The following is a 26105-nucleotide window of genomic DNA, read 5'->3' as shown; positions in this document are numbered from 1 at the left end:
ATAGATTCACAACATTAACACAAGAGGAAAAACAACAGTAGAGGAGAGGGTTTGGAAAAATATTTTCCCCTGTTCATTTCAGTTAGTTCTAAGTTTGATGCAGATGGGAAGCAAGACAGAAATAGTTATGAACAAGAACACACATAATGATAGCTGTAGTTAAAGCCACATAGGGGTCTATTTCAGGAGTGGGTGAGGTTCTGTGGCCTGCAATGTGCAGGAGGTCAGACTAGACGATTACTATGGTCCCTTCTGACCTTTAAGTCTATGAGTCTATGAACATAACCTCTATGCAGCCTTAATTCAGCCCCCTTAGTGTATCTATTATCATACAATCTTTAATTACACACTTACATACATAATTACATTTCTATAGGACCCATTGCTCTAGTCCTAAAAAAAAAGCAGTTACCGGAGCACATGATTTTGCCATATAAATAATATTTATTTTGGACTTAAAATGGATGCATTAATCTATTTGCACACACTTTCATTACATATCAGAGGGGTAGCCGTGTTAGTCTGAATCTGTAAAAAGCAACAGAGGGTCCTGTGGCACCTTTAAGACTAACAGAAGTATTGGGAGCATAAGCTTTCGTGGGTAAGAACCTCACTTCTTCAGATGCAAGTTTCATTACATGATTTCTCTTCTTGACTAGGTAGTTATGTTTGCTGCATAGTTTCAAGAAGTACTGGAACACTGTTCTGGCTGTTCAAAAAAGTGCCAGAACAGCATTCCAGAGTGTTTTGGCACAACTCAAGCACTAACTGGACCCCTGCCTCATGCAGTGAATGAGTAGTTAATTCAATATTTATTTTTATCTTTATCATTCAGTGTGTGACCCCAGGCCCTGTTTAATGCACACTATCCAAACCCTCAAAAGATAAATACAAAATTATTTATTTCCTCCTTGGAGTTTCTGTGGAGCTCTCTCTATAGTATCCAAGTGTTTCATAAACATTACTAAATTTAGATGGTATTATTTATCCCTGTTTTGCACATGAGAAACTGAAGCACAGAGAGTTTAAGGCCAAAGTTTTCAAAAGTGTCCACTAATTTTGAGTGCCCAATTTGAGAAGTTTATGGTCTGATTTTTCAAAGTACTTAGTATTTTTACATTATTTAATGTTCAAAGCACAGCTCCAATCAGTTTCAGTTGCAGCTGAAAGCACTTGGTCTTCAATTACAGCATCATATAAAAATCTCATATAATTATATTAATGTTCTATTTATAACTCCAGAACAATAGAATTGACTTTAAACTCATTCTCATTGATTCACTAAACTTTAAGTAAATTAGAAGTCTGATTTTAAACATTGTGTTCAATTTTGAATCGAATTTGTTCATGCAGTTGTTTCAAATATGTACCCCAATTTGGTATTTGCATGAGCCAGTGATCTGTTGTGCATGTGCAGTTACCCAAGTAGTCATTACATTGGTGGTAATTGTAGTGCACATACTTTTGAAAATGAATGGGTGCTTGGATTCAGCTACCAGATCTAAATGTTTTTCTTTTTATTCTTTTATAACCTTCAAGAAGCGGCATACATTTGTGCTCCAAAACATACACCCAGACTGAATCTGGAATGTATACTGTGCTACCCTTTTCAGTTACATGCAAAGATTAGCGCTCGTTAAGTTATTTTCTGACATTGGTTCTCTTTTATTTAGCATTTTATTATCTTTTGAAAGTGCCAATTAAAGAATTTGAACTTTTTATTACTCAAATTTTATACTAACATTGTGTGGGATTCTGAAGTAGTATGCAGATTCCCAGCGAATATCTGTGAAACTCACTGACAATGTGTGTGCTTGAACCCCTTCTAGTACTGGTCAACAAAGAGGATGACAGCATACTACTGCTGTTAGTTACTTCATTAGCTCAAGGGGCAGAGGTTTGTAGATGTTAAGGTTCCAACTGTGCTGCAGGCTCATGTCAGTGTCAATATTATTCCACATGATGGAATTTCCCCCCCCGTTTTCTTTTTTTAAAACCTAGGAAATTACATACAGAAAACTATGATAAAAATGTTAAGGTTGCAAAGCCAAGTTCTCAAAAGTTAGGAAATGTCAGAATTAAGTTTGCATTTTATAGATGAGGAAATTGAGACAGGCAAAATTATTTGCCCATGGCCACACCTGAATCAGTGACAGAACCAGGATTAGAACAGGAGGCTTATTGACTCCCAACTCTGTGCACTTTCTTCCAGACCACACTCTGTTACTATCAGTGTTATTGTGTATCTACAATTTCCATTGACTATAGTTGCAATCATGAGTGCTCACCGCTTCTGAAAAATCAGGTCCAAGGTGTCTCAAGTTGGGCACTCCAAAAAAAAAAAAAAAAAAAAATGAGGAACACACAATTAGTAGCAACCCGTGAAAGCAATGAAGAAGTTAGAGCTTCTGTGAAAAAGATAAGAATCTTTTATATATGGAAAGAGTTAGGCAAGTTAATTATTCAATTACTGTTAATGTGACACGCAGGAGTGCTGCGAAGAGACTATTTTTTTTTTTTTTATTTCCTGTTCCCAATCATCTGATATGGATCAGGATTACCCTGTCATGTGGCAGGGTCATCCCACTGTCCCCAGTGGCACTATTACACATCTTCTCTTTCATTTGAAAAGTAAAAGCAAACATGACATTATAACTGAAAAAAAAGCCTTGCTGCAAACTAATAGAGCCAAACTCCTCATTTTTTATAAAATGTAAACAGATTATATGACACTGTGTACCTTCCCCCTCGCCCTTCTAGCCCAAAAACCATCAATCAACTACTAAATCTTAGTACTGCAGCACTATCGCTTGAGCTAAAGGACTTTAGCTGGAAGCATGAAAAGGCTGTTATCCTCTCTTGACCAACCACTGGAAGAGGACAGGTAACATATTGAAAGAGCGTTACATATGCTGAAGTAGCCTGCTTTTACAGAAACCATAGCCAAGGACATATATTTGGCAAACTTTCTAAGAGATAGCATTGATAAGTGGCTCCGGCTTGGATCTGCCCTATTTGAGATCTGGATTCCCAACTTGTGTGAACTGTGATGCCTTGTTCAGTAATAACTTGTGAAGTTCACAGAACTGTTAACACCAAGTTGTAGTATTGAATCTACAACTAAGGGTGAAATTTTGGTCCCATTGAAGTCAATGGGAATATGATTCCAGGATTTTCCCTTGGTTCAAGCATTGTGCATTTTCCCTTAGGCCAAAGGGTATTTTAATTGGGAGGAAAAAAAGAATATTTTTTTTATCTATGTCCTGCCTGGAGTCTCAGCTCTTTGTGCAAACTGCTGAAGTGAAATGCCCTGAGATGGTGGCTTAGAGTTTTAATGGAATTTTGGTGATGTTTGGCAACAAACCAAAAACAGGCTGTGCCTTGTGAAAAACAGATAGGAAATTGGAATTTTTGACACCTTGTAACTTGGCCAAATCTAAACAGATTTTCTTGAAGCCAACAAAAGGCATCTTGTTGACTCCAGGACAATCCACTTGCCAAACTTCAAAGATTTGCTGCAAGTATAAGAGCTCTTCAAAAAGAGGGTGTAAGAATTTTTAATAAAGGAATATAGGATAGAGCCCAAATCTGTCATTGCTAGTACTCATCATATAATCTTTTGTTTATAAACCTCATCCTATTTCTGCGTGGTTTGATTTAAACAAAAAACAAAAACAACTACATGTTTATTTAATGACCAATTCTTATTTGTATATTTGTTCTTTTTAAAACTTTTGTCTGCTTATATTTTATTTTTTAAACTTCTACCTTTTTCTGTTTTTCAACCTTGACATTTTTTTTACCATTTTAAATCCCAATCTGTCTTTTTTTAACCTTTATATTTAGAAGATTTCTTAGACTCTAACCACAACGGATACTTATCATACACCAGTTTTTATTATCACATGACATACTTAGGGCACCATATCAGTAGATAAATATATCATACTTCATTGACTGAATTTAACAAGAATATTGTTAATATTGGCTGTTTTTACATGGATTTATATAGAATAATATAAATAATGAAGAATATTTTTGAAGTTTAAAATAGACTTGAAAGTTATAGATGTTAAATAATGTTAAGACCTGTTTAAAACTTGAAAAGAGTTGTAGGCACAAGTAGAGAGATTCAAAACTGAACATTGCAGGCATATATTGAATATTGTATTCGGTTTTCAGAACGATTATTAAAGTTGTTGACAATGCATTTAAATTATGAAATAGCCTTTTTTGTTAGGGAGGTCTTTCTGGGAGTTTAGTTTAATGGAAGAATTGACTTTGTAGAACATTTGCAGGCATGTTATAAATTCAAAAATGTGCTTCTTTTTAGGGCCCTTTCATTCCTGGGGATGAGTTTATGTTTTGCCTTGATGTTCATTTGCTCTTGGTACTATGCTTTGATTGCCATGCTAATTGCAGGATGTATTTACAAGTACATAGAATATAGAGGGTAAGATGATGTATTTTATTCCTTTGTTATATTTAATTTCTTTTTTTATTGGGAAATTAATACCAGGAAAATTTGAAATGTTATGCTTGAATGTTAATGTCAAGTAGCAAGCTTTAAAAAGTGACATAGTCTTGAAGCCCTAAAATTCCACCTGTTCTGCAGGAAATTTCAAGAAAAATGACATACTTGAGTATGTATGAAAAAGGCACTCCTTTCTGCAAGATGCTCTGTGTCTGTTTATACAAACACATAATGCACAGAATAGCCAGAAAATTATTTGATATCTGGGAAAATGTCTTGCAGAGACAGACTTGAGTTCATTTTTAACTTATCAAAAAGATGAAGAAGTGACTTAATTGGGGTGAATATGTACCCTTATGCAGAAAAAACACCAGGTATTAAAGACAAAAAAAGAGCCAATGTCTTGAATTTGAAGACAGACAAATTCAAAATTTTTAATTAGGCACAAGTTTTTAACAGTGAGAGTGATTAAATAGCGAAACTACCATGGGACGTGGTGGAACAATTGATTGTCATCCTCTTTATAACAGCCCTTAACGTATTTGACGACTGTTATCAGGTCCCCTCTTAGTCTTCTTCTTTCGAGACTAAACATGCCCTGTTTTTTTAAACTTTTCCTCATATGTCAGTTTTCTAAACCTTTTATTATTTTTGTTGCTCTCCTATGGACTCTCCCCAATTTGTCCACATATTTCTTAAAGTGTGTCACTCAGAGCTGGACATAATACTCTGGCCGGGCAAGGCCTTACCATTGCTGAGTGGAGCAGGACAGTTACCTCCCGTGTCTTACATACAACATTACTGTTAATATACCTCAGAATGGTATTAGCTTTTTTGGCAGTTGCATTATATTGTTGACTCATATTCAATTTGTGATCCCTATAATGCCCAGATCCTTTTCAACACTACTACTGCCTAGCTAGTTATTCCCCATTTTGTATTAGTGCATTTGATTTTTCCTTTCTAAATGTAGTACTTTCCACTTGTCTTTATTGAATTTCACTTTGAGGATTTCAGACCAGTTCTCCAGTTTCTCAAGGTCCTTGTGAATAAACGTAAAGCACTCCAAAAATGACCTCAAATAGTTTTGCCAGATCTAAATTGTAGTAACTCCTTGAAATAACCATATAACTATGATGATGAATTTTGGTATTTGTGGTGTCAGATAAACTGACTATTAAAGACCCATATGATTTTTTTCATATTTTTGTTTCATCTTGGTAAATGTGCAAGGCAAAGCTATCATTTTGTTAACTTAGGTTCCTTAACTGAGCATTTCCATCCCTTAACATGTTTGGTTTTCTTTTAAATTAAATCTTAACTGGATTTATAAAGCTTGTTTCAGGAATAATGATAAGATCCCTGTAATTTTTTACCCTAAATTATATATATGCACTCTCAACCTTAACTCTATTTTAACAAAAGTTTTGTGTTGAAATTTTCCTTTTAAAAAAACAAAACAAGAATCTCATTTATGATCAATAAACAGATTCAGAGGGATTGCTATAATAAGATGATTAAATGTTTTGAAGATTTAGATATATATACTATCAGTATTAGATTCCTTGGGTAGGGGTCCAATAGGGGAAGAGAGGGGCGGAGTTAGGGCAGGGACTTTGGGGCAGGGCTGGAGTCGTGCAGGGGCGGGGCCGGGGGCACGAGCACCCACTGGCGCAGAAAAAAGTTGGCGCCTGTGATAAAAAGTCAAATGTGTGCAACGTGCTACATAGGCCAATGAATGATCAAAGGCCAATCCACGTCTGCTCCAGAGTTCCATTTGTTGCAGCTAAGTGGGAGAGGTGGGGGATGGGAAACAATACCCTAAACTTCCAGAGTTACTTTAGAATCTAAACTGTACCTGACTGCAGTGGCTCAGAAAGAGCCATTCCACAGTGAGTGATTGCCAGAGATTGTTGTACTCCAGCCATGTTGTCTCTTTCCCTTGATATATGGAGAGGGTGGCCTAGAGTAATGGAACGGAGCTGGAGCACAGGCCAGGATATTACAGTCTAAGACCCCAAGCCTTACACAATGTAACACACAGAAGCAGTTACATTTAGTTCAGTGGGACTACTCATGTATAAATGAGGGATGGGATGTGGAATACAATAAAAAGCAAGCGATATAGAAGTGAAATTGTTGATTCCATGATTGTTTATTTTCCCAGCTCCTCTGGTATAACTTCATAACTCATGAGTTGGGCATCCCAAATTCATTACCAATAAAACCTTGCAATTGCACTACAGCATGATATATTTTCTAGATATATATTGACTCCAATCGTTCACTTTTAATAAGGAACCACATGGGGTCATATGGGTACTTGCAAGTTGAAAACATTTGCTGGGATCATCTGCCTGTCAAAATGTCATTCCCCATTTTTATCACCTAAAAGAGATGCCGTGTTAAAAATCACACTTATAACCAAAATTTTATATCTATTATTTTAAATCATAGTACCTATACTTACGATAGCTGACAGAAAGTAAAGTAAATGTTTTACTATTTTTTCAGTTTACTTTGTGTATATGACAGCACTTGGCTGTTGTGAGTTTCACAGTGTTGCTCCATAGTCAGTCAGTTATTCTTGTTGATTATGTGGATATTGCACCACTAATCAGTAAGAAGGAAATTTGCAGAAAAATAAAATAAAATGTGATTCATAAAACTATATAAATTATTAGAGGGGTAGGCAAAGTACCAGGAACTATTTTAAGACTCATTTTTAAATTTAACTAGATTTGAGGTTAAAAGTACACTTTATTTTTAAGGTTTGTGCATCTCTTGCTGGCAGTAGTTTAGTGTGGGTGTCTGGGGGAGAGGGGTGTTTAAATCCTTTTTTGAAAAAAATGAATTAAAATACAATTTAATGCATCCATATCTTAGATTCTTTTTTGAGTATGTCAGTTTAGATCCCTCTGAAGGTTGGAGGTGCTGCAGAGCTTCAGAGGTGCTCGTATGCCCCATACTGAATTTTTTGCCTAGCAGTGTCTGGTGGGGCCATGAATATACCCTTAAGCCTCCTTATGCGCCCATGTGAGGATATAAAAGAGGGAGCAACTCTCACCCTCACTCAGTTTCCTCTTACTGACCATGGCAAGAAGATGGGACCAACCCCTTTCTAACTTTTAAAACTTACTATGGTGAAGAATCTTCACCCCTTCTTATTAATTTCTTTGTTTATTTTTCCTTTGGGCTTTCCCTCCCCCTCCCCGCCCCCCAAACCCTCAAGAAAGAAAGACGTTAGGACAGATGGGAGAGACTACCTGTACTGTGGGGTGAGGTGTTTCACTCCAACCATTAACTATGACAGACTCTAAACTCATTGGTGTAAACCCTGTCCTTCCTGCAATAGACTAATACCTGTCATAGACTAGCTAGGGAAGCATACATCACTGATAAGTGTGCTATTTGCAATTTCTTTTTTTCTTGCCTGGAAGTCCTGAGATGCGAGCCTCAAGCTGTACTTCTTGGAGCAATCCACAACAGTAGCTTCTATGACACCAGTTATTGATTACTTCAAGGCACGTCAGGAGTTATTATTGAGGGTAGCAGATACATTGAAAGGAGGTGATCCAAGCAAACACACAGAAGTTATGCAACATTCTCAGCTCCTTGGCACTCACAAGTATCGCCCTCCCAATCAACAATCCTAATTCTGGCAAAAGGTCTGTGGCACACTCTAGCTTCATTCCACCCGACTTCAGAGCTATCAGGTTCCACCCAAAGTACGTCTATGTCCATCCAGCATCAGCATCATTTGTCATTTCTGACGTCTGGGAGAAAACCATATCCAACAAGGAGACAAGGACCCTAAGAAGCTGGATGTTTTTGGCTGGAAGGCCTATTCCTGGGTATACCTCCAATTTCTCATTGTAAACTGTGTTCACAAAATACGGCTTTCTGATGTGGGGGAGGGTGGCACCCTTTCTATTTGGGCTCAATCAGCACTGCAGAAAGAGCTGAGGGATACCATCAAAGAGAGCCAAATGGTAGCCAGAATGGCATTACAAATTGCGATGGAAAGATTTGCTACAGCTGCCCGCTTGATGTCCACAGCAGTCACCATGCACCAGGCCTTCTTGCTTCAGGCATCCAGGTTACAAAGGCAGGTCCAAGCCACAGTTGAGTACTTACTCTTTGACAATAAGGCCCTTTTTGGTACAAGAACAGATAAGGCACTACATTCCCTCAAAGATTCCAGGGCAACACTCAGATCCTTGGCATTTACACCTTGGTATGATACCACAAGCCTTTCCTGTACCAGGCACACCACAGGCAGAGAATGCTGTCATTCTCTGACAATCGCCAGCCCAAGTATCTGCCTAAAAAGCAATCACAATACTCTTGGAGATGTCCATCATCTTCTCTTCCACCCCGCACCAGCCTCCCTCCCAGAAGTAGTAGGTTTGATGAGATGATCAAGAGCCCCACAAAGACCCCTCCGGAGAAGACGTCCAGGAAGCATCTCATCCGTTTCCACCTTGTATGGGCAGACATTACAGTCAACAAAAGAGTCTTGGACAGTGTTACCCTTGGCTACATCATTCATTTAGTTCCATGCCCCCTACTCACTCCTGTTCCCCATACCTCTTCAGGGACCCTTCTCTTGAGAGCCTTTTACAGACAGAAGTGGCCTTGTTGCTTTGTCTAGGAGCCATGGAAGAGGTTTCTATTTCTAATATTTCTTGATCCTTGTAAGAGGTCCGGATTCACCCCTGCGGCGCTTCCTGCTGGTCGTCCAGGGAATTAGCTCTCCAACCTCTGGAGCACCCTCTGCAGGCCAGTGATCCACCTGTCCTCTCCTTCTCGGCTCCCGTGTCCCTCCCAGGACCCTTGCTCTGGGTGCTGCCCCCTGGCAGTACCCACATGCTAGGTCTCCCCTCCCAGGGGAACCCCACCCACTATCCCCACCTTGCCTCAGCACTAGGCCACTGCCAGTCACCATCTAGCCCCCACTCTCTGGGGCAGACTGCAGTATAGGCCACTCATCATTGGCAAGGTTGGGTTTGGACCTGCTGCCTTGGCCTAGCCCTGGGCTACCCTCTGCAACCCCCAGTACCCCTTGGCCTATTACCAGGCCGCAGCCTGGGGCTATCCAGGCTGGAGCTCCCCAGCTCCTCAGCTTTTCCCCAGCCCTGCTCCACTACAGGTACCCTGTCTAGCTCCCTGCAGCCAGGTCCTTCTCTCTCTGAAGGCAGAGAGAGACTGTTTGGGCTCCTGGCTCCGAGCCTCCTTATACAGGCAGGGCCAGCTGGGGCCTGATTGGGGCGTGGCCCAGCTGTGGCTACTTCCCCAATCAGCCCAGTAGCTTTTCCCTTTGCCCCAGCCCTCTGCCAGGGCTGTTTTAAACCCCTCAGGCAGGAGTGGGGTAACCACCCCGCTACAATCCTAAAGAAGAAAAGACCCGAAAAGACTGAAAAAGTACGTACATTGCCTTAGATTAGAATGGTAATACTCTCCTCCATTATCCCATCTCTCCAAGCTCAGGACTGGTTTGTGGGTTTCATTTTACAGGATTTGTAATTTTACATCACTATTCACCTGGCCCACAGGAAGTTCTTAAGAATCACAGTGGGACAAACCATTATCAATACAAGGTACTTCCCTTTGGAGTCTCCATTACTCTGAGAGTCTTCATGAAAGGTGTGGCAGTACATCTAAGGAGGTAAAGCATCCACATCTACCCTCATCTCAGCAATTGGTTATCAGAGGCAGATCACATCAGGAAGATCTGACTGACCTTAACTGTGCCCTTTCCCTGTTCACCTAAGTAGGCCTACTGATCAGCTACTAAAAGTTTTGTGTAATCCCATCACAGATGATAGAATTTATAGTAGGCAGGATAAATTCTACAGTAGCAAGAGATTATCTACCTCAAGACAGATTCTTCACATTCCACTCACTACTGAACATGGTGATTTCCTACCCCATGATGGTACAAACCCAAGATCTTATGTCCATGTATACATATGTGGCACCGCTTGCCAGAATTCATCTGAAACTGTTACAGCTCTGGCTCAGATTCATCGACTCCCCTGCAAAGCATAAAAGAAAATAGTTGTAGTTCCACTCCATATTTTCACAATAATATAGTAACTACTTCACAACAAAATTCAGAAAGAGGTCTCATTCATGACCCCATCACCATTTAGAGCACTTGACACAGATGAATCTGGCAGAGGTTGGGGAGCTGACTTGGTCCCCAGAAGAAATGAAATTACATATAAACATCTTAGAACCCAGGTTTATCAGCATGGTGTGTATGGCATTCCTCCCCATCCTGTGATGCTCAGTAGTGCAGATACTGACAAACAATATATCCACAATGAAATACATAAATAAAGGGGTGCATGTCTTCCTTCCACCCTCCCCCCGTGAGGAAGCCATCAGGTGATGGAGTTTTTGCTCCCTACATGGCATAACTCTGAAAGACCTGAACCTTCCTGGGGACAATAACCTGGGGGACTTCCTAAGCAGGCAGTCCATTACTGAAAACAAGTGGTTACCAGTGTTCCCGCTAATTTTTCCCACGCATGTGCGGAATGAATTTTGTTATGTACACCAATGTGGAGGTGATGTGACACATCACCTCCACATTGGTGCACATAACAAAATTCGAGTGGTGGGGGGAGGGGGAACAAGGATTTCAGAGTGTGAGAGGGGGCTCAGGGCTGGGACAGAGGTTTGGGGTGTGGGGGTGTGAGAACTCCGGCTGGGGGTGTGGGCTCTGGGGTGGGACCGGGGACGAGGGACTCAGGGCTGGGGCAGAGGGTGGAGGTGGGGGAATGAGGGCTCCAGCTGGGGATGCGGGCTCTGGGATGGTGCAGAGGATGAAGGGTTTGGGGTGAAGGCCTCCCTGGGGCTACAGCAGGGAGAGAGGACTCCCCCCAGCTCTCTCTCCACGCAACAGCACCTGGGCTGGGGGGGAGAGGTGCCTCTCCTTGCTGCGGCAGGTCCGGGGCTGGGCTGGGGTCGGGGGAGGGGCGCCTCTCCCCTGGCCGTGGCAGGGCTGGGCTGGGACTAGGTCGTGGTTGGGGGAGGGGCGCCTCTCCCCCCAGCCGTGGTAGGTCCGGGCCGGGCTGGATTGGGGCTGGCAGTGAGAAGCATCTCTCCCTGCTGCAGCCCTGAGCGCCTGCGTGGCACTTAATAGGCTGCTGCATGGCCACGCAGCTTAGAGGGAACTTAGGTGGTTACTACTGAAATCTATCACCGACTCTGTATTTTACCACCAGGCAGTGAGGTGATAGACCTGCTTGCCACCCTGGACAATGCCAAATGTCCGAATTCTGTTCCATGCTTTCCTTCTACAGTAGAACCAGGTCTTCTTTGTTCCTTCCCACCAAGTCCCACTGTCCACAGGGTGATCACCTAAGCAAGATGAGATCAGGTGAGGCTCATCCTCATAGCCCCCTACTGGCCAAGGCAGCTGTGGCTAGTAGACCTCCTGCATATGTCTGTGTGACCTAAGTCAGTGTCACAAAATGCTCCCAGAATCAGGGCCAGGTATTCTACCCCAGACCCAAAATCACTGCAACTGATGTGTCAAATATTTCCTAACTGTGTGCCATGGAAAAGGACTGATTCTTGCACCTTTGGGAGATACTAGCTCAGAGCAGAAAACGGTTCAGAAAGAAAACCTATTCCTGTAAGTGTGAGAAGTTCTTAAGGTGGGGGGCTTGCAGGCTGATATTAAAACATTCTGGAGTCTTTTTCAGTTCAGTTAAGATCCGTCTGGCAGCAATATTGATGTGGCATCCACCAATAAAGTCATTCTCAATATTCTTCCATCTAATGGTACCCAAGTTTCTTGTGGATTACTTGTCCACCAGTCAGGGACAGTACTCCAGTGTGGCACCTCAATTTTTTCCTTCAAAGACTTATGGATCTCCCTTTTGAGCCTCTGCAAAAAGCTCCATCCACCATCTTCCTTTTAAAACAGTATTCTTGGTGGCTGTCAGTTTGGCCAGAAGAATAAGGGGGCTGCAAGCACTTGTGGCAGATCCTCCATACATCTTATTTCACAGAGATAAGTGGTCCTGAGACCTCATACAAAATTCCTCCTGTCAAGGCTGCTTCCCCACTTTGAACTTTAGGGTACAAATGTGGGGGCCTGCATGAAAACTTCTAAGCTTAATTACCAGCTTAGATCTGGTCCGCTGCCACCACTCCCAAAATGCTAATTCCCTTCCCTGGGTAGCCTTGAGAGACTCTTCACCAATTCTCTGGTGAATACAGATCCAAACCCCTTGGATCTTAAAACAAGGAGAAATTAACCATCCCCCTCCTTTCTCCCACCAACTCCTGGTGGATCAAGATCCAACCCCCTTGGATCTAAAAACAAGGAAAAATCAATCAGGTTCTTAAAAGGAAGACTTTTAATTAAAGAAAAAGGTAAAAATCATCTCTGTAAAATCAGGATGGAAAATAACTTTACAGGGTAATCAAACTTAAAGAGCCCAGAGGAATCCCCTCTAACCTTAGGTTCAAAGTTACAGCAAACAGAGATAAACACTCTAGCAAAAAGGTACATTTACAAGTTGAGAAAACAAAGATAAAAACTAACACGCCTTGCCTGGCTGTTTACTTACAAGTTTGAAATATGAGAGACTTGTTCAGAAAGATTTGGAGAGCCTGGATTAATGTCTGGTCCCTCTCAGTCCCAAGAGCGAACAACCCCCAAAACAAAGAGCACAAACAAAAGTCTTCCCCTCACCAAGATTTGAAAGTATCTTGTCCCCTTATTGGTCCTTTTGGTCAGGTGTCAGCCAGGTTACCTGAGCTTCTTAACCCTTTACAGGTAAAAGGATTTTGGAGTCTCTGGCCAGGCGGGATTTTATAGTACTGCACACAGGAGGGCTGTTACCCTTCCCTTTATAGTTTGACACCTCCCAAAGGTGATATCAGAGTTCCACTTAAATCAATCCATCAACTTACCTATGTTCATTCCAAGACCACACTCTATGCAAGGGGAGAAGAAACTCCACACTCTGGACATGTCTAGGTCCCTTCAGTACTATACTGATAGGATCAAATCTTTCAGATAATCTTCACATCTGTTACCTGCTATAGCTGGCCGATCCAAATGTCAAGCAAACTCATCCCAAAAACTTTCAGAATGGATAAAACATCTCTCCTTTTGCTACCAGATGCTGCTATACCCTTCCTGCTGGCTCTTACAGCTAAATTCACCAGAGCTCAGATGGCATCCACAGCATGTTTTCATAACATAATATCCTAAATTTGCAAAGGTCCTGCTTATGTTTGTCAAGTGGTATACACTGGACTTGGTAGCCAGATCAGACACAAAGTTTGGAAGAGTTGGACTCCTTTCTTTGTTCAACTGATGCAGCTGATTGTCCTCATTCCCACCATCCTGGAGGGTTACTGCTTGCTAGGCATCTATACTGGGATCCACACTAATACTAAGGGTGCATGTACACTTGGAGCTTGCATAGACATACCCATGCTAGCTCTGTTCCAGCCAGCAGAACTAACTTGGGTGTGTCTATTTGAGTTTGGTATCTCACTCCCAGGCCTAATTGTAGACATAGCCATATATGAAGAAGAAAGAACACTTACAGTAGGTTCTTTAAGCTGCGATAATCTGTGCAGATCCCATGACCAGCGGCAGCTCCAGGCACCAGCGCTCCAAGCGTGTGCCTGGGGCGGCAAGCCGCGGGGGGCAGCCTGCCAGTCCCTGTGAGGATGGCAGTCAGGCAGCCTTCGGCAGCACGCCTGTGAGAGGTCCGCCGGTCCCGCGGCTTCGGCGTACCCTCCCGCAGGCAAGCCGCTGAATCCGTGGGATTGGGGACCTCCCGCAGGCATGTCGCCGAAGGCAGCCTGCCTGCCGTGCTTGGGGCGGCAAAAAAGCTAGAGCTGCCCCTGTCCATGACCTGCCATCCAAACTACTCTTGGAGTCCTCAGCTGCATAGGCTTTCAGTTGAGAGAACTGAGGGAGGGTCAGGGCCACTCCACCCTTTGTTCCTTTGCATGGGAGCACAAGCAGATACAGCATGTATGCATGGCTGCATTGGACACTGCCAGGTAAAGTATTTCAAGCTTGCATGCCTAGGATGTATGCACACCTACAGTGGAATCCATATTAACTACAACATCACAAAGAACTAGTTATTATAGAGTAAATTAGTTCTTTACGTTCACTAATGAGCCCAGACATGACTGTGTTAATATAAAGTCTTCTAAGTGTATAAAGAGAGAGAATCCAAAAAAGGAAATACATGACTCTCTAAATCAAACGTTCATGAGTACCAAGAAACCATCAATTACAAAGGCTCATTACATATTTTTTTTAATTTTCCTTCATACTGTTATCTGCTAATTATTAAATCAATTTCCAAATCATTAGATGAAAAATCCTTATTTTTTCTATTCTTTTTCTTGCTGATCTTCAATAAAGTATGCCATTTGGTCAAACAAAAAATATACAAATGATTCTTACCTGTGACTAGGCACCATTGAACACAAAGAAGCTTGTAAATTTTCTTGCATTAATCTAAGTTTTCGAAATAATGAGATGAACATAACATTCATGATCACATGTGGATTTTGTGATACCTGGAAAATATTTTGTGCTACTCAAAATCTGGTTATTAATGGAGTAACTCTGATATCCAGTCAGTCTGTGAACAAAATTAATCAAAAGTGTGCATTCTTATGCATAGAGAATCCTGTAGTCTAGAAGTCATGACTGATGGATTCACCAAGACCATAGAGGCAGCTGATATGTTCAGTTTTTGGTTCCAGAACTTCTTCCTCCTTCTCTATTACATCTGCTCAGCAAGTGCATCACAATTTTTTTGCTGCCTCTGTAAATAGCTGCTCTGAGCTCTCCAGGCCTCAGACCTTGGGCTGTGAGGGCAGTCTTCGCTTTTTCCCCTGTCCTTCCTCTACTCCCTTATCCATAATATTAACATGACACCCATTAAATTAAAACTGGCTAACTGATAGTTCTCAAAATATAATTGTAAACAGGAAATAATCATTAAGTGGGTATGTTTCTAGTGAAATGCCTCAGGGATTGATTCTTGGCCCTATGCTATTTAACACATTATATCAATGACCTGGAGGATAACATAAAATCACGGATAAAGTTTCATAGAATCATAGAATATCAGGGTTGGAAGGGACCTCAGGAGGTCATCTAGTCCAACCCCCTGCTCAAAGCAGGATCAATTCCCAACTAAATCATCCCAGCCAGGGCTTTGTCAAGCCGGGCCTTAAAAACCTCCAAGGAAGGAGACTCCACCACCTCCCTAGGTAATGCATTCCAGTGCTTCACCACCCTCCTAGTGAAATAGTGTTTCCTAATATCCAACCTAGACCTCCCCCACTGCAATTTGAGAGCATTGCTCCTTGTTCTGTCATCTGCCACCTCTGAGAACAGCCGAGCTCCATCCTCTTTGGAACCCCGCCTCAGGTAGTTGAAAGCAGCTATCAAATCCCCCCTCATTCTTCTCTTCTGGAGACTAAACAATCCCAGTTCCCTCAGCCTCTCCTCATAAGTCATGTGCTCCAGACCCCTAATCATTTTTGTTGCCCTCCGCTGGATTTTTTCCAATTTTTCCACATCCTTCTTGTAGTGTGGGGCCCAAAACTGGACACAGTACTCCAAATGAGGCCTCACCAATGTCGAATAAAGGGGAACGATCACGTTCCTCGATCTGCTGGCAATGCCCCTACTTATACAGCCCAAAATGCCGTTAGCCTTCTTGACAAGAAGAGCACACTGTTGACTCAGCCAGCTTCTCGTCCACTGTGACCCCTAGGTCCTTTTCTGCAGAACTGCTACCTAGCCATTCGGTCCCTAGTCTGTAGCAGTGCATGGGATTCTTCCATCCTAAGTGCAGGACTCTGCACTTGTCCTTGTTGAACCTCATCACGTTTCTTTTGGCCCAATCCTCTAATTTGTCTAGGTCCCTCTGTATCCGATCCCTACCCTCTAGTGTATCTACCACGCCTCCCAGTTTAGTGTCATCTGCAAACTTGCTGAGAGTGCAGTCCACACCATCCTCCAAATCATTAATAAAAATATTAAACAAAACCGGCCCCAGGACCGACCCTTGGGGCACTCCACTTGAAACCAGCTGCCAACTAGACATGGAGCCATTGATCACTACCCGTTGAGCCAGACGATCTAGCCAGCTTTCTATCCACCTTATAGTCCATTCATCCAGCCCATACTTCTTTAACTTGGCGGCAAGAATATTGTGGGAGACCGTATCAAAAGCTTTGCTAAAGTCAAGGAATAATACATCCACTGCTTTCCCCTCATCCACAGAGCCAGTTATCTCATCATAGAAGGCAATTAGGTTAGTCAGACACGACTTCCCCTTGGTGAATCCATGCTGACTGTTCCTGATCACTTTCCTCTCCTCTAAGTGTTTCATAATTGATTTCTTGAGGACTTGCTCCATGATTTTTCCAGGGACTGAGGTGAGGCTGACTCACCTGTAGTTCCCCAGATCCTTCTTCTTCCCTTTTTTAAAGATGGGCACTACATTAGCCTTTTTCCAGTCATCCGGGACCTCCCCCGATCACCATGAGTTTTCAAAAATAATGGCTAATGGCTCTGCAATCTCATCCACCAACTCCTTTAGCACCCTCGGATGCAGCGCATCCGGCCCCATGGACTTGTGCACGTCCAGTTTTTCTAAATAGTCCCGAACCACTTCTTTCTCCACAGAGGGCTGGTCACCTTCTCCCCATACTGTGTTGCCTAGTGCAGCAGTCTGGGAGCGGACCTTGTTCGTGAAGACAGAGGCAAAAAAATCATTGAGTACATTAGCTTTTTCCACATCCTCGGTCACTAGGTTGCCTCCCTCATTCAGTAAGGGGCCCACACTTTCCTTGACTTTCTTCTTGTTGCTAACATACCTGAAGAAACCCTTCTTGTTACTCTTAACATCTCTTGCTAGCTGCAACTGATTTGGCCTTCCTGATTTCATTCCTGCATGCCTGAGCAATATTTTTATACTCCTCCCTGGTCATTTGTCCAATCTTCTACTTCTTGTAAGCTTCTTTTTTGCATTTAAGATCAGCAAGGATTTCACTGTTAAGCCAAACTGGTCGCTGCCATATTTACTATTCTTTCTACACATCGGGATGGTTTGTTCCTGCAACCCCAATACGGATTCTTTAAAATACAGCCAGCTCTCCTGGACCCCTTTGCCCTTCATGTTATTCTCCCAGGGGATCCTGCCCATCTGTTCCCTGAGGGAATCAAAGTCTGCTTTTCTGAAGTCCAGGGTCCGTATTCTGCTGCTCTCCTTTCTTCCTTGTGTCAGGATCCTGAACTTGACCATCTCATGGTCACTGCCTCCCAGGTTCCCATCCACTTTTGCTTCCCCTACTAATTCTTCCCTGTTTGTGAGCAGCAGGTCAAGAAAAGCTCTGCCCCTAGTTGGTTCCTCCAGCACTTGCACCAGGAAATTGTCCCATACACTTTCCAAAAACTTCCTGGATTGTCTGTGCACCGCTGTATTGCTCTCCCAGCAGATATCAGGATGATTAAAGTCTCCCATGAGAACCAGGGCCTGCGATCTAGCAATTTCTGCTAGTTGCCAGAAGAAAGCCTCGTCCACCTCAACCCCCTGGTCTGGTGGTTGATAGCAGACTCCGACCACGACATCACCCTTGTTGCTCACACTTCTGAACTTTATCCAGAGACTTTCAGGTTTTTCTGCAGTTTCATACCGGAGCTCTGAGCAGTCATACTCCTCTCTTACATACAATAGAACTCCCCCACCTTTTCTGCCCTGCCTGTCCTTCCTGAACAGTTTATATCCATCCATGACAGTTGTCAAGGCTGTATCCCTACTTTGAACTTTAGGGTACAAATGTAGGGGCCTGCATGAAAACTGCTAAGCTTATCTACCAGCTTAGCTCTGGTCCCGCTGCCACCATTCTCGATGGATTCCCTCCCTGGGAAGCCTTGAGAAACCTTTCACCAATTCCCTGGTGAATACAGATCCAAACCCCCTTTGGATCTTAAAACAAGGAGAAATCAATCAGGTTCTTAAAAAGAAGGCTTTTAATTAAAGCAAAAGGTAAAAATCATCTCTGCAAAATCAGTATGGAAAGTAACTTTACAGGGTAATCAAACTTAAAGAGCTCAGAGGAATCCCCTCTGTCTTAGGTTCAAAGTATAGCAAACAAGATAAGCACTTTGGTAAAAGGTACATTTACAAGTTGAGAAAACAAAGTAAATCTAAGACGCCTTGCCTGGCTTTTACTTACAATTTTGAAATAAGAGAGACTTGTTTAGAAAGATGGGGAGAACCTGGATTGATGTCTGGTCCCTCTCAGTCCCAAGAGCGAACAACCCCTTAAACAAAGGACACACACAAAAGCCTTTCCCCCCCCAAGATTTGAAAGTATCTTGTCCCCTTATTGGTCCTCTGGGTCAGGTGTCAGCCAGGTTACCCGAGCTTCTTAACCCTTTACAGGTAAAAGGATTTTAGAGTCTCTGACCAGGAGGGATCTCAGCACTGTACACAGGAGAGCTGTCACCCTTCCCTTTATAGTTATGACACGCCCCCCAAATCACAGATAGTGTTGGACGTTTGGTTCCACACTGGCTGTGATTTCTTTCCTGGAGCTCTAGGAGAAAACAGAGTTAATAAGACACATGTACCTTTAGACATACTACTGATTATATAAAAACTAACAATATGTTTCATTACAAGAACAATTGTTAACCAGTTAACTCTGGGAAACTTTCCCGGGAGAGTGCATCAGCCACTTTGTTAGAAGCTCCCGAAATGTGTTGTATTTCAAAATCAAAATCTTGGAGAGCTAAACTCCACCGAAGAAGTTTTTTGTTATTTCCCTTGGCGGTATGAAGCCACTGTAGCGCAGCATGGTCTGTTTGTAGTTGGAAGCGCCGTCCCCAAACATATGGGCGTAGCTTTTCCAGCGCGTACACAATGGCGTAGCATTCCTTTTCGCTGATTGACCAGTGGCTTTCCCTCTCAGACAGTTTCTTGCTGAGAAACACGACAGGATGGAATTCTTGATCTGGTCCTTCCTGCATTAAAACTGCTCCCACGCCTCGCTCGGAAGCATCTGTGGTTACTAGGAACGGTTTGTCAAAGTCTGGGGCCCTTAGCACAGGGTCAGACATGAGTGTTGCCTTAAGCTGGTTAAAGGCCTTTTGACACTTATCAGTCCACTGAACTGCATTTGGCTGTTTCTTTCTGGTTAGGTCTGTCAGCGGGGCAGCGATTTGGCTGTAGTGTGGTACAAATCGCCTATAATATCCGGCCAAGCCTAAGAAGGATTGGACCTGTTTCTTTGACTTTGGAACTGGCCACTTTTGGATAGCATCCACTTTGGCCTGTAGGGGATTTATAGTTCCTTGACCCACCTGGTGCCCCAGGTACGTCACTCTGTTTTGGCCTATTTGACACTTTTTAGCCTTAACAGTTAGTCCTGCCTGCCGGATGCGCTCGAAGACTTTTTTCAGGTGCTCCAGGTGTTCTGTCCATGAATCAGAAAAAATGGCCACATCATCGAGGTAGGCAACTGCAGATTCTCCCAATCCTGCTAGGAGACCATCTACAAGTCTTTGGAAGGTGGCGGGTGCATTTCGCAACCCGAAAGGGAGTACATTGAATTCATACACCCCTGCCTGGGTGACGAAGGCTGACCTTTCCTTAGCGGGTTCATCTAGTGGTACTTGCCAGTACCCTTTGGTTAAGTCTAAAGTAGAGATGAATTGGGCATGTCCCAATTTTTCCAATAGCTCATCTGTGCGTGGCATTGGATAGTTGTCAGGACGAGTTACAGCATTTAGCTTACGGTAGTCCACGCAAAAGCGTATTTCCCCATCTGGTTTGGGAACTAGAACCACTGGAGATGCCCATGCACTGGTAGAGGGGCGGATTATACCCATCTGTAGCATGTCCTGGATCTCCCTTTGTATAGCCGCTTGGGCATGAGGTGACTCCCGGTAGGGTGGGGTTCTAATTGGGGGAGCATTACCTGTGTCAATGGAGTGGTATGCCCGTTCGGTCCGTCCTGGAGTGGCTGAGAAAAATCGGTGCAAAGCTTGTGCACAGCTCCTTTATCTGCTGTCGCTGCAGACGTCCCAGGGTCGTGGAGAGGTTCACCTCTTCCATGCCACCATTCCTTTTTCCTTCATAGTACACACCTGCAGGCCACTCCGCGTCATCAGTTTCCTGGGCTGTAAACTGGCAAACGTTTAATTCTCTAGAATAAAAGGGCTTAAGAGAATTAACATGGTATACCTTAGGCTTTATGTTGGAGGTGGGGGAGGCTATGAGATAGTTAACAGCTCCTAGGCGCTCCTGGACCGTGAATGGTCCTTCCCACGACGCTTCCATTTTATGGGCCTGGAGCGCCTTTAAGACCATGACTTGGTCTCCTACTTTGAAGGACCGTTCTCTGGAATGTTTATCATACCAGGCCTTTTGCTCTTCCTGAGCATCCTTTAGGTTTTCTTTAGCAAGGGCTAAAGAGTGTCGGAGGGTGTTTTGTAGGTTGCTTACAAAGTCTAGAATGTTAGTTCCTGGAGAAGGCGTAAACCCCTCCCATTGCTGCTTCACCAACTGTAATGGCCCCTTAACCTCGCGGCCATACACAAGTTCAAATGGTGAAAACCCTAAACTGGGATGTGGTACAGCCCTGTAGGCAAAAAGCAACTGCTGCAACACTAGGTCCCAATCATTGGAGTGTTCATTTACGAATTTACGTATCATGGCCCCCAAAGTTCCATTAAACCTCTCCACCAGACCATTGGTTTGATGGTGATGAGGGGTGGCAACCAAGTGATTCACCCCATGAGCTTTTCACAGGTTTTTCATGTTCCCTGCCAGGAAATTAGTTCCCGAATCTGTAAGTATGTCGGAGGGCCACCCTACCCTGGCAAAAATGTCTGCTAATGCCTGGCACACACTTTTAGTCTTGGTGTTGCTTAAGGGTACAGCTTCCGGCCATCGGGTAGCAAAATCCATGAAAGTCAGTACGTACTGCTTTCCTCTGGGTGTCTTCTTTGGGAAAGGACCCAGAATATCCACAGCTACTCGCTGAAATGGGACCTCAATTATGGGTAGTGGCTGGAGAGGGGCTTTAACCTGGTCTTGGGGCTTTCCCACTCGTTGGCACACCTCACAAGACCGGACATAATTAGCAACGTCCTTGCCCATTCCCTCCCAGTGGAAGGACTTCCCCAACCGGTCTTTGGTTCTGTTCACCCCAGAATGGCCACTGGGATGATCATGGGCTAAGCTCAAGAGTTTTACCCGATACTTAGTGGGAACTACCAGCTGTCTTTGAGGATGCCAGTCTTCTTGGTGCCCACCAGAAAGAGTCTCCTTGTATAAAAGTCCTTTTTCTACAACAAACCGGGATCGGTTAGAAGAGCTGAGAGGCGGTGGGGTGCTCCGTGCCGCCGCCCAAGCTTTTTGAAGGCTGTCATCTGCTTCCTGCTCGGCCTGGAACTGTTCCCTTGATGCTGGAGACATCAGTTCCTCCTTGGACTGTGGACTGAGGCTTGGTCCCTCTGGAAGCGATGCAGGTGCTGGGGCTGTTTCCATTGACTGTGAACCGCTGTCCGCTGGTGCACTATGTGGTATTTCAGGCTCTGGCTGAGCCTCTTGGGTAGGGTTATCTGCTGCTTCCACCAGTTCAGACTCGCTGGTGCCCTCTGGCATTGGAGTTGTAGACGGGCTTGCAAGCGCTGGACTCAGTGCTGGCAATGGTTCTGGTGCTGGGTGCGTTGCCAGTTCCGGTTCCGGGACTGGCTTTGGCTGGGTCTCTGGGATTGGATCCACTACGGCTGTTGCAGTCGTTGGCAGGGGATCCGGTTCCACCACCTGTGTTTGGGTCTCCGGTAACACAGACGGGGCCCTGGTGGACGGCTCAGGAACAGGGATGGGGGTGAAAGCTTGCTTAGCCTGGCTGCGGGTGACTATTCCCACCCTCCTGGCTAGCTTCACGTGGTTGGCCAAGTCTTCCCCCAGCAGCATGGGAATGGGATAATTGTCATAGACTGCAAAAGTCCACATTCCTGACCAGCCCTTGTACTGGACATGCAACTGGGCTGTAGGCAAGGTTACAGACTGTGACACGAAGGGTTGAATTGTCACTGTAGCCTCAGGGTTGATGAGTTTGGGGTCCACTAGGGATTGGTGGATAGTTGACACTTGTGCCCCAGTGTCCCTCCAAGCGATAACCTTCTTTCCGCCCACTCTCAAGGTTTCCCTTCGCTCCGAGGGTATGAGAGAGGCATCTGGGTCTGGGGTTCTTTGGTGTGATTGGGGTGTAATGAACTGTAATCGGTTGGGGTTCTTGGGGCAGTGAGCCTTTATATGCCCCAGTTCATTACATTTAAAACATCGCCCTGCTAAGGTATCACCGGGGCGATGTTGGTTGATGGAGACTGGTGTGGTGGGGTGAGAAGGCGTCTGGGGTTTCCCTTGGGATGTGGGTGGGGCCTTGGGTTGTCCCCGGTGATAAGGTTTTGTTTCGGCTTGCCCCTTCTGATATTCGCTCCAACTGCTACTAGCTTTTTTCTTTTCTGTCACCTCCACCCATTTGGCTCCAATCTCCCCCGCCTCGGTTACAGTTTTGGGCTTCCCATCTAGGATGTACCTTTCTATTTCCTCAGGAACACCCTCTAAAAACTGCTCCATTTGCAATAGGAAGGGCAACTCTTCCGTAGATTTAACATTTGCTCCTGATATCCAGGCATCCCAATTTTTCCCAATGTGGTAGGCATGTCGGGTAAATGACACATCAGGTTTCCACCTTAGGGCTCTGAACCGCCGACGGGCATGCTCAGGTGTTAGCCCCATTCTGATTCTGGCCTTGTTTTTAAAAAGTTCATAACTGTTCATGTGTTCCTTAGGCATTTCAGCCGCCACCTCCGCTAAGGGTCCACTGAGCTGCGGCCTCAGCTCTACCATGTACTGGGTTGGAGGGATGTCGTATCCAAGGCAGGCCCTTTCAAAATTTTCTAAGAAGGCCTCAGTATCATCGCCTGCCTTGTAGGTGGGGAATTTCCTGGGATGGGAAGTGGTACCTGGAGAGGAGTTGTTAGGATGGTCTGATGCACCCTGCCTAGTCCTTGCTGCTTCCAGTTCCATCTCTTTTTCTTTCAGCTCCATCTCTCTTTTATGGGCCTCCTGTTTGGCTTTTTCTTCTCTTTCTCTCTTTTATGGGCCTCCTGTTTGGCTTTTTCCAGCTCCATTTCTTTCTTGTGGGCCTCCTCTTTGGCTTTCTCTTCTCTGTCTCTCAGCTCCATCTCTTTCTTGTGGGCCCCCTCTTTGGCTTTCTCTTCTCTGTCTCTCAGCTCTATCTCTTTTTCTTTCAGCTCCATAGCTCTCTTGTGGGCCTCCTCTTTAGCTTTTTCTTCTTTGGTAGTCATTTTCCTGGTTTTCTTGTGCTGGGTCACACCCCTCTGCAGTTGACTGAAACTGGGATGTACTTAGCTCAGGCTCCTGCTGAGTGCTGCTGAGTTAACAGAGACTTTCTAACAAGCTACTCCCGAGGATGTAAAAAGAAAAAAAAAAAGAAAAAACAATTCACCTTGTAAATTACCTTTTACCAGTCGTTTGCTCATTAATTGAACCGTTCTCTTAACAAAGGACCTTGTTAAAAAAAACTTAACACCTCTGCCTTCAGGCAAGGAGAGATAAGATATGCATCTACCTTCAGCTCTGCTTTCCAAGCAGCTAGAAGGAAAAAAAAAATCTTACTGGCTTTTGGGTTTAAAACGATCCCACCGCTGTGCCACCGTGTCAAGGCTGTATCCCTACTTTGAACTTTAGGGTACAAATGTAGGGGCCTGCATGAAAACTGCTAAGCTTATCTACCAGCTTAGCTCTGGTCCCGCTGCCACCATTCTCGATGGATTCCCTCCCTGGGAAGCCTTGAGAAACCTTTCACCAATTCCCTGGTGAATACAGATCCAAACTGCTTGGATCTTAAACAAGGAGAGATTGACCCTTCCCCCCTCCTTCCTTTCACCAACTCCTGGTGAATACAGATCCAAACCCCCTTTGGATCTTAAAACAAGGAGAAATTGACTCTTCCCCCCTCCTTCCTTTCACCAACTCCTGGTGAATACAGATCCAAACCCCCTTTGGATCTTAAAACAAGGAGAAATCAATCAGGTTCTTAAAAAGAAGGCTTTTAATTAAAGCAAAAGGTAAAAATCATCTCTGCAAAATCAGTATGGAAAATAACTTTACAGGGTAATCAAACTTAAAGAGCTCAGAGGAATCCCCTCTGTCTTAGGTTCAAAGTATAGCAAACAAGATAAGCACTTTGGTAAAAGGTACATTTACAAGTTGAGAAAACAAAGTAAATCTAAGACGCCTTGCCTGGCTTTTACTTACAATTTTGAAATAAGAGAGACTTGTTTAGAAAGATGGGGAGAACCTGGATTGATGTCTGGTCCCTCTCAGTCCCAAGAGCGAACAACCCCTTAAACAAAGGACACACACAAAAGCCTTTCCCCCCCCCAAGATTTGAAAGTATCTTGTCCCCTTATTGGTCCTCTGGGTCAGGTGTCAGCCAGGTTACCCGAGCTTCTTAACCCTTTACAGGTAAAAGGATTTTAGAGTCTCTGACCAGGAGGGATCTCAGCACTGTACACAGGAGAGCTGTCACCCTTCCCTTTATAGTTATGACAACAGTACTCCAGTCATGTGAGTTATCCCACCAAGTCTCTGTTATTCCAATCGCATCATAGTTCCCTGACTGTGCCAGGACTTCCAGTTCTCCCTGCTTGTTTCCCAGGCTTCTTGCATTTGTGTATAGGCACTTAAGATAACTCATCGATCGGCCCTCTTTCTCAGTATGAGACAGGAGTCCTCCCCTCTTGCGCTCTCCTGCTTGTGCTTCCTCCCAGGATCCCATTTCCCCACTTACCTCAGGGCTTTGGTCTCCTTTCCCCGGTGAACCTAGTTTAAAGCCCTCCTCACTAGGTTAGCCAGCCTGCTTGCGAAGATGCTCTTGCCTCTCTTCGTTAGGTGGAGCCCGTCTCTGCCTAGCACTCCTTCTTGGAACACCATCCCATGGTCGAAGAATCCAAAGCCTTCTCTCCGACACCACCTGCGTAGCCATTCGTTGACTTCCACGATTCAACGGTCTCTACCTAGGCCTTTTCCTTGAACAGGGAGGATGGACGAGAACACCACTTGCGCCTCAAACTCCTTTATCCTTCTTCCCAGAGCCACGTAGTCTGCAGTGATCCGCTCAAGGTCATTCTTGGCAGTATCATTGGTGCCCACGTGGAGAAGCAGGAAAGGGTAGCGATCCGAGGGCTTGATGAGTCTCGGCAGTCTCTCCGTCACATCGTGTATCATAGCTCCTGGCAAGCAGCAGACCTCTCGGTTTTCCCGGTCGGGGTGGCAGATAGATGACTCAGTCCCCCTGAGGAGGGAGTCCCCGACCACCACCACCACCCTCCTCCTCCTCTTGGGAGTGGTGGTCGTGGAACCCCCATCCCTAGGACAGTGCATCTTTTGCCTTCCAATCGGTGGAGTCTCCTTCTGCTCCCTTCCTTCAGATGTGTCATCTAGTCCACTCTCCGCATTAGTACCTGTAGAGACAACGTGGAAACGATTGCTCACCTGTATCT

At 44.3% G+C, this 26105-nt stretch overlaps 1 protein-coding gene across 2 annotated transcripts in view; it reads left to right on the top strand.

Annotated features, from left to right (window-relative positions):
• The window catches only part of SLC12A7 (solute carrier family 12 member 7), a 372763-nt gene that overhangs the window by 256212 nt on the left and 90446 nt on the right, over positions 1-26105 (top strand). For both annotated transcript variants that reach the window (XM_065400169.1, XM_065400170.1), the window contains one exon: positions 4334-4453. In XM_065400169.1, the coding sequence (XP_065256241.1) occupies positions 4334-4453 (120 nt within the window). The remainder of the gene's footprint in view (positions 1-4333; positions 4454-26105) is intronic.

The sequence above is a fragment of the Emys orbicularis genome, chromosome 2 (assembly GCF_028017835.1).
Source record: "Emys orbicularis isolate rEmyOrb1 chromosome 2, rEmyOrb1.hap1, whole genome shotgun sequence".
NCBI classification, from domain to species: Eukaryota; Metazoa; Chordata; order Testudines; family Emydidae; genus Emys; species Emys orbicularis.
This window is presented reverse-complemented; position numbering and strand designations above follow the sequence as displayed.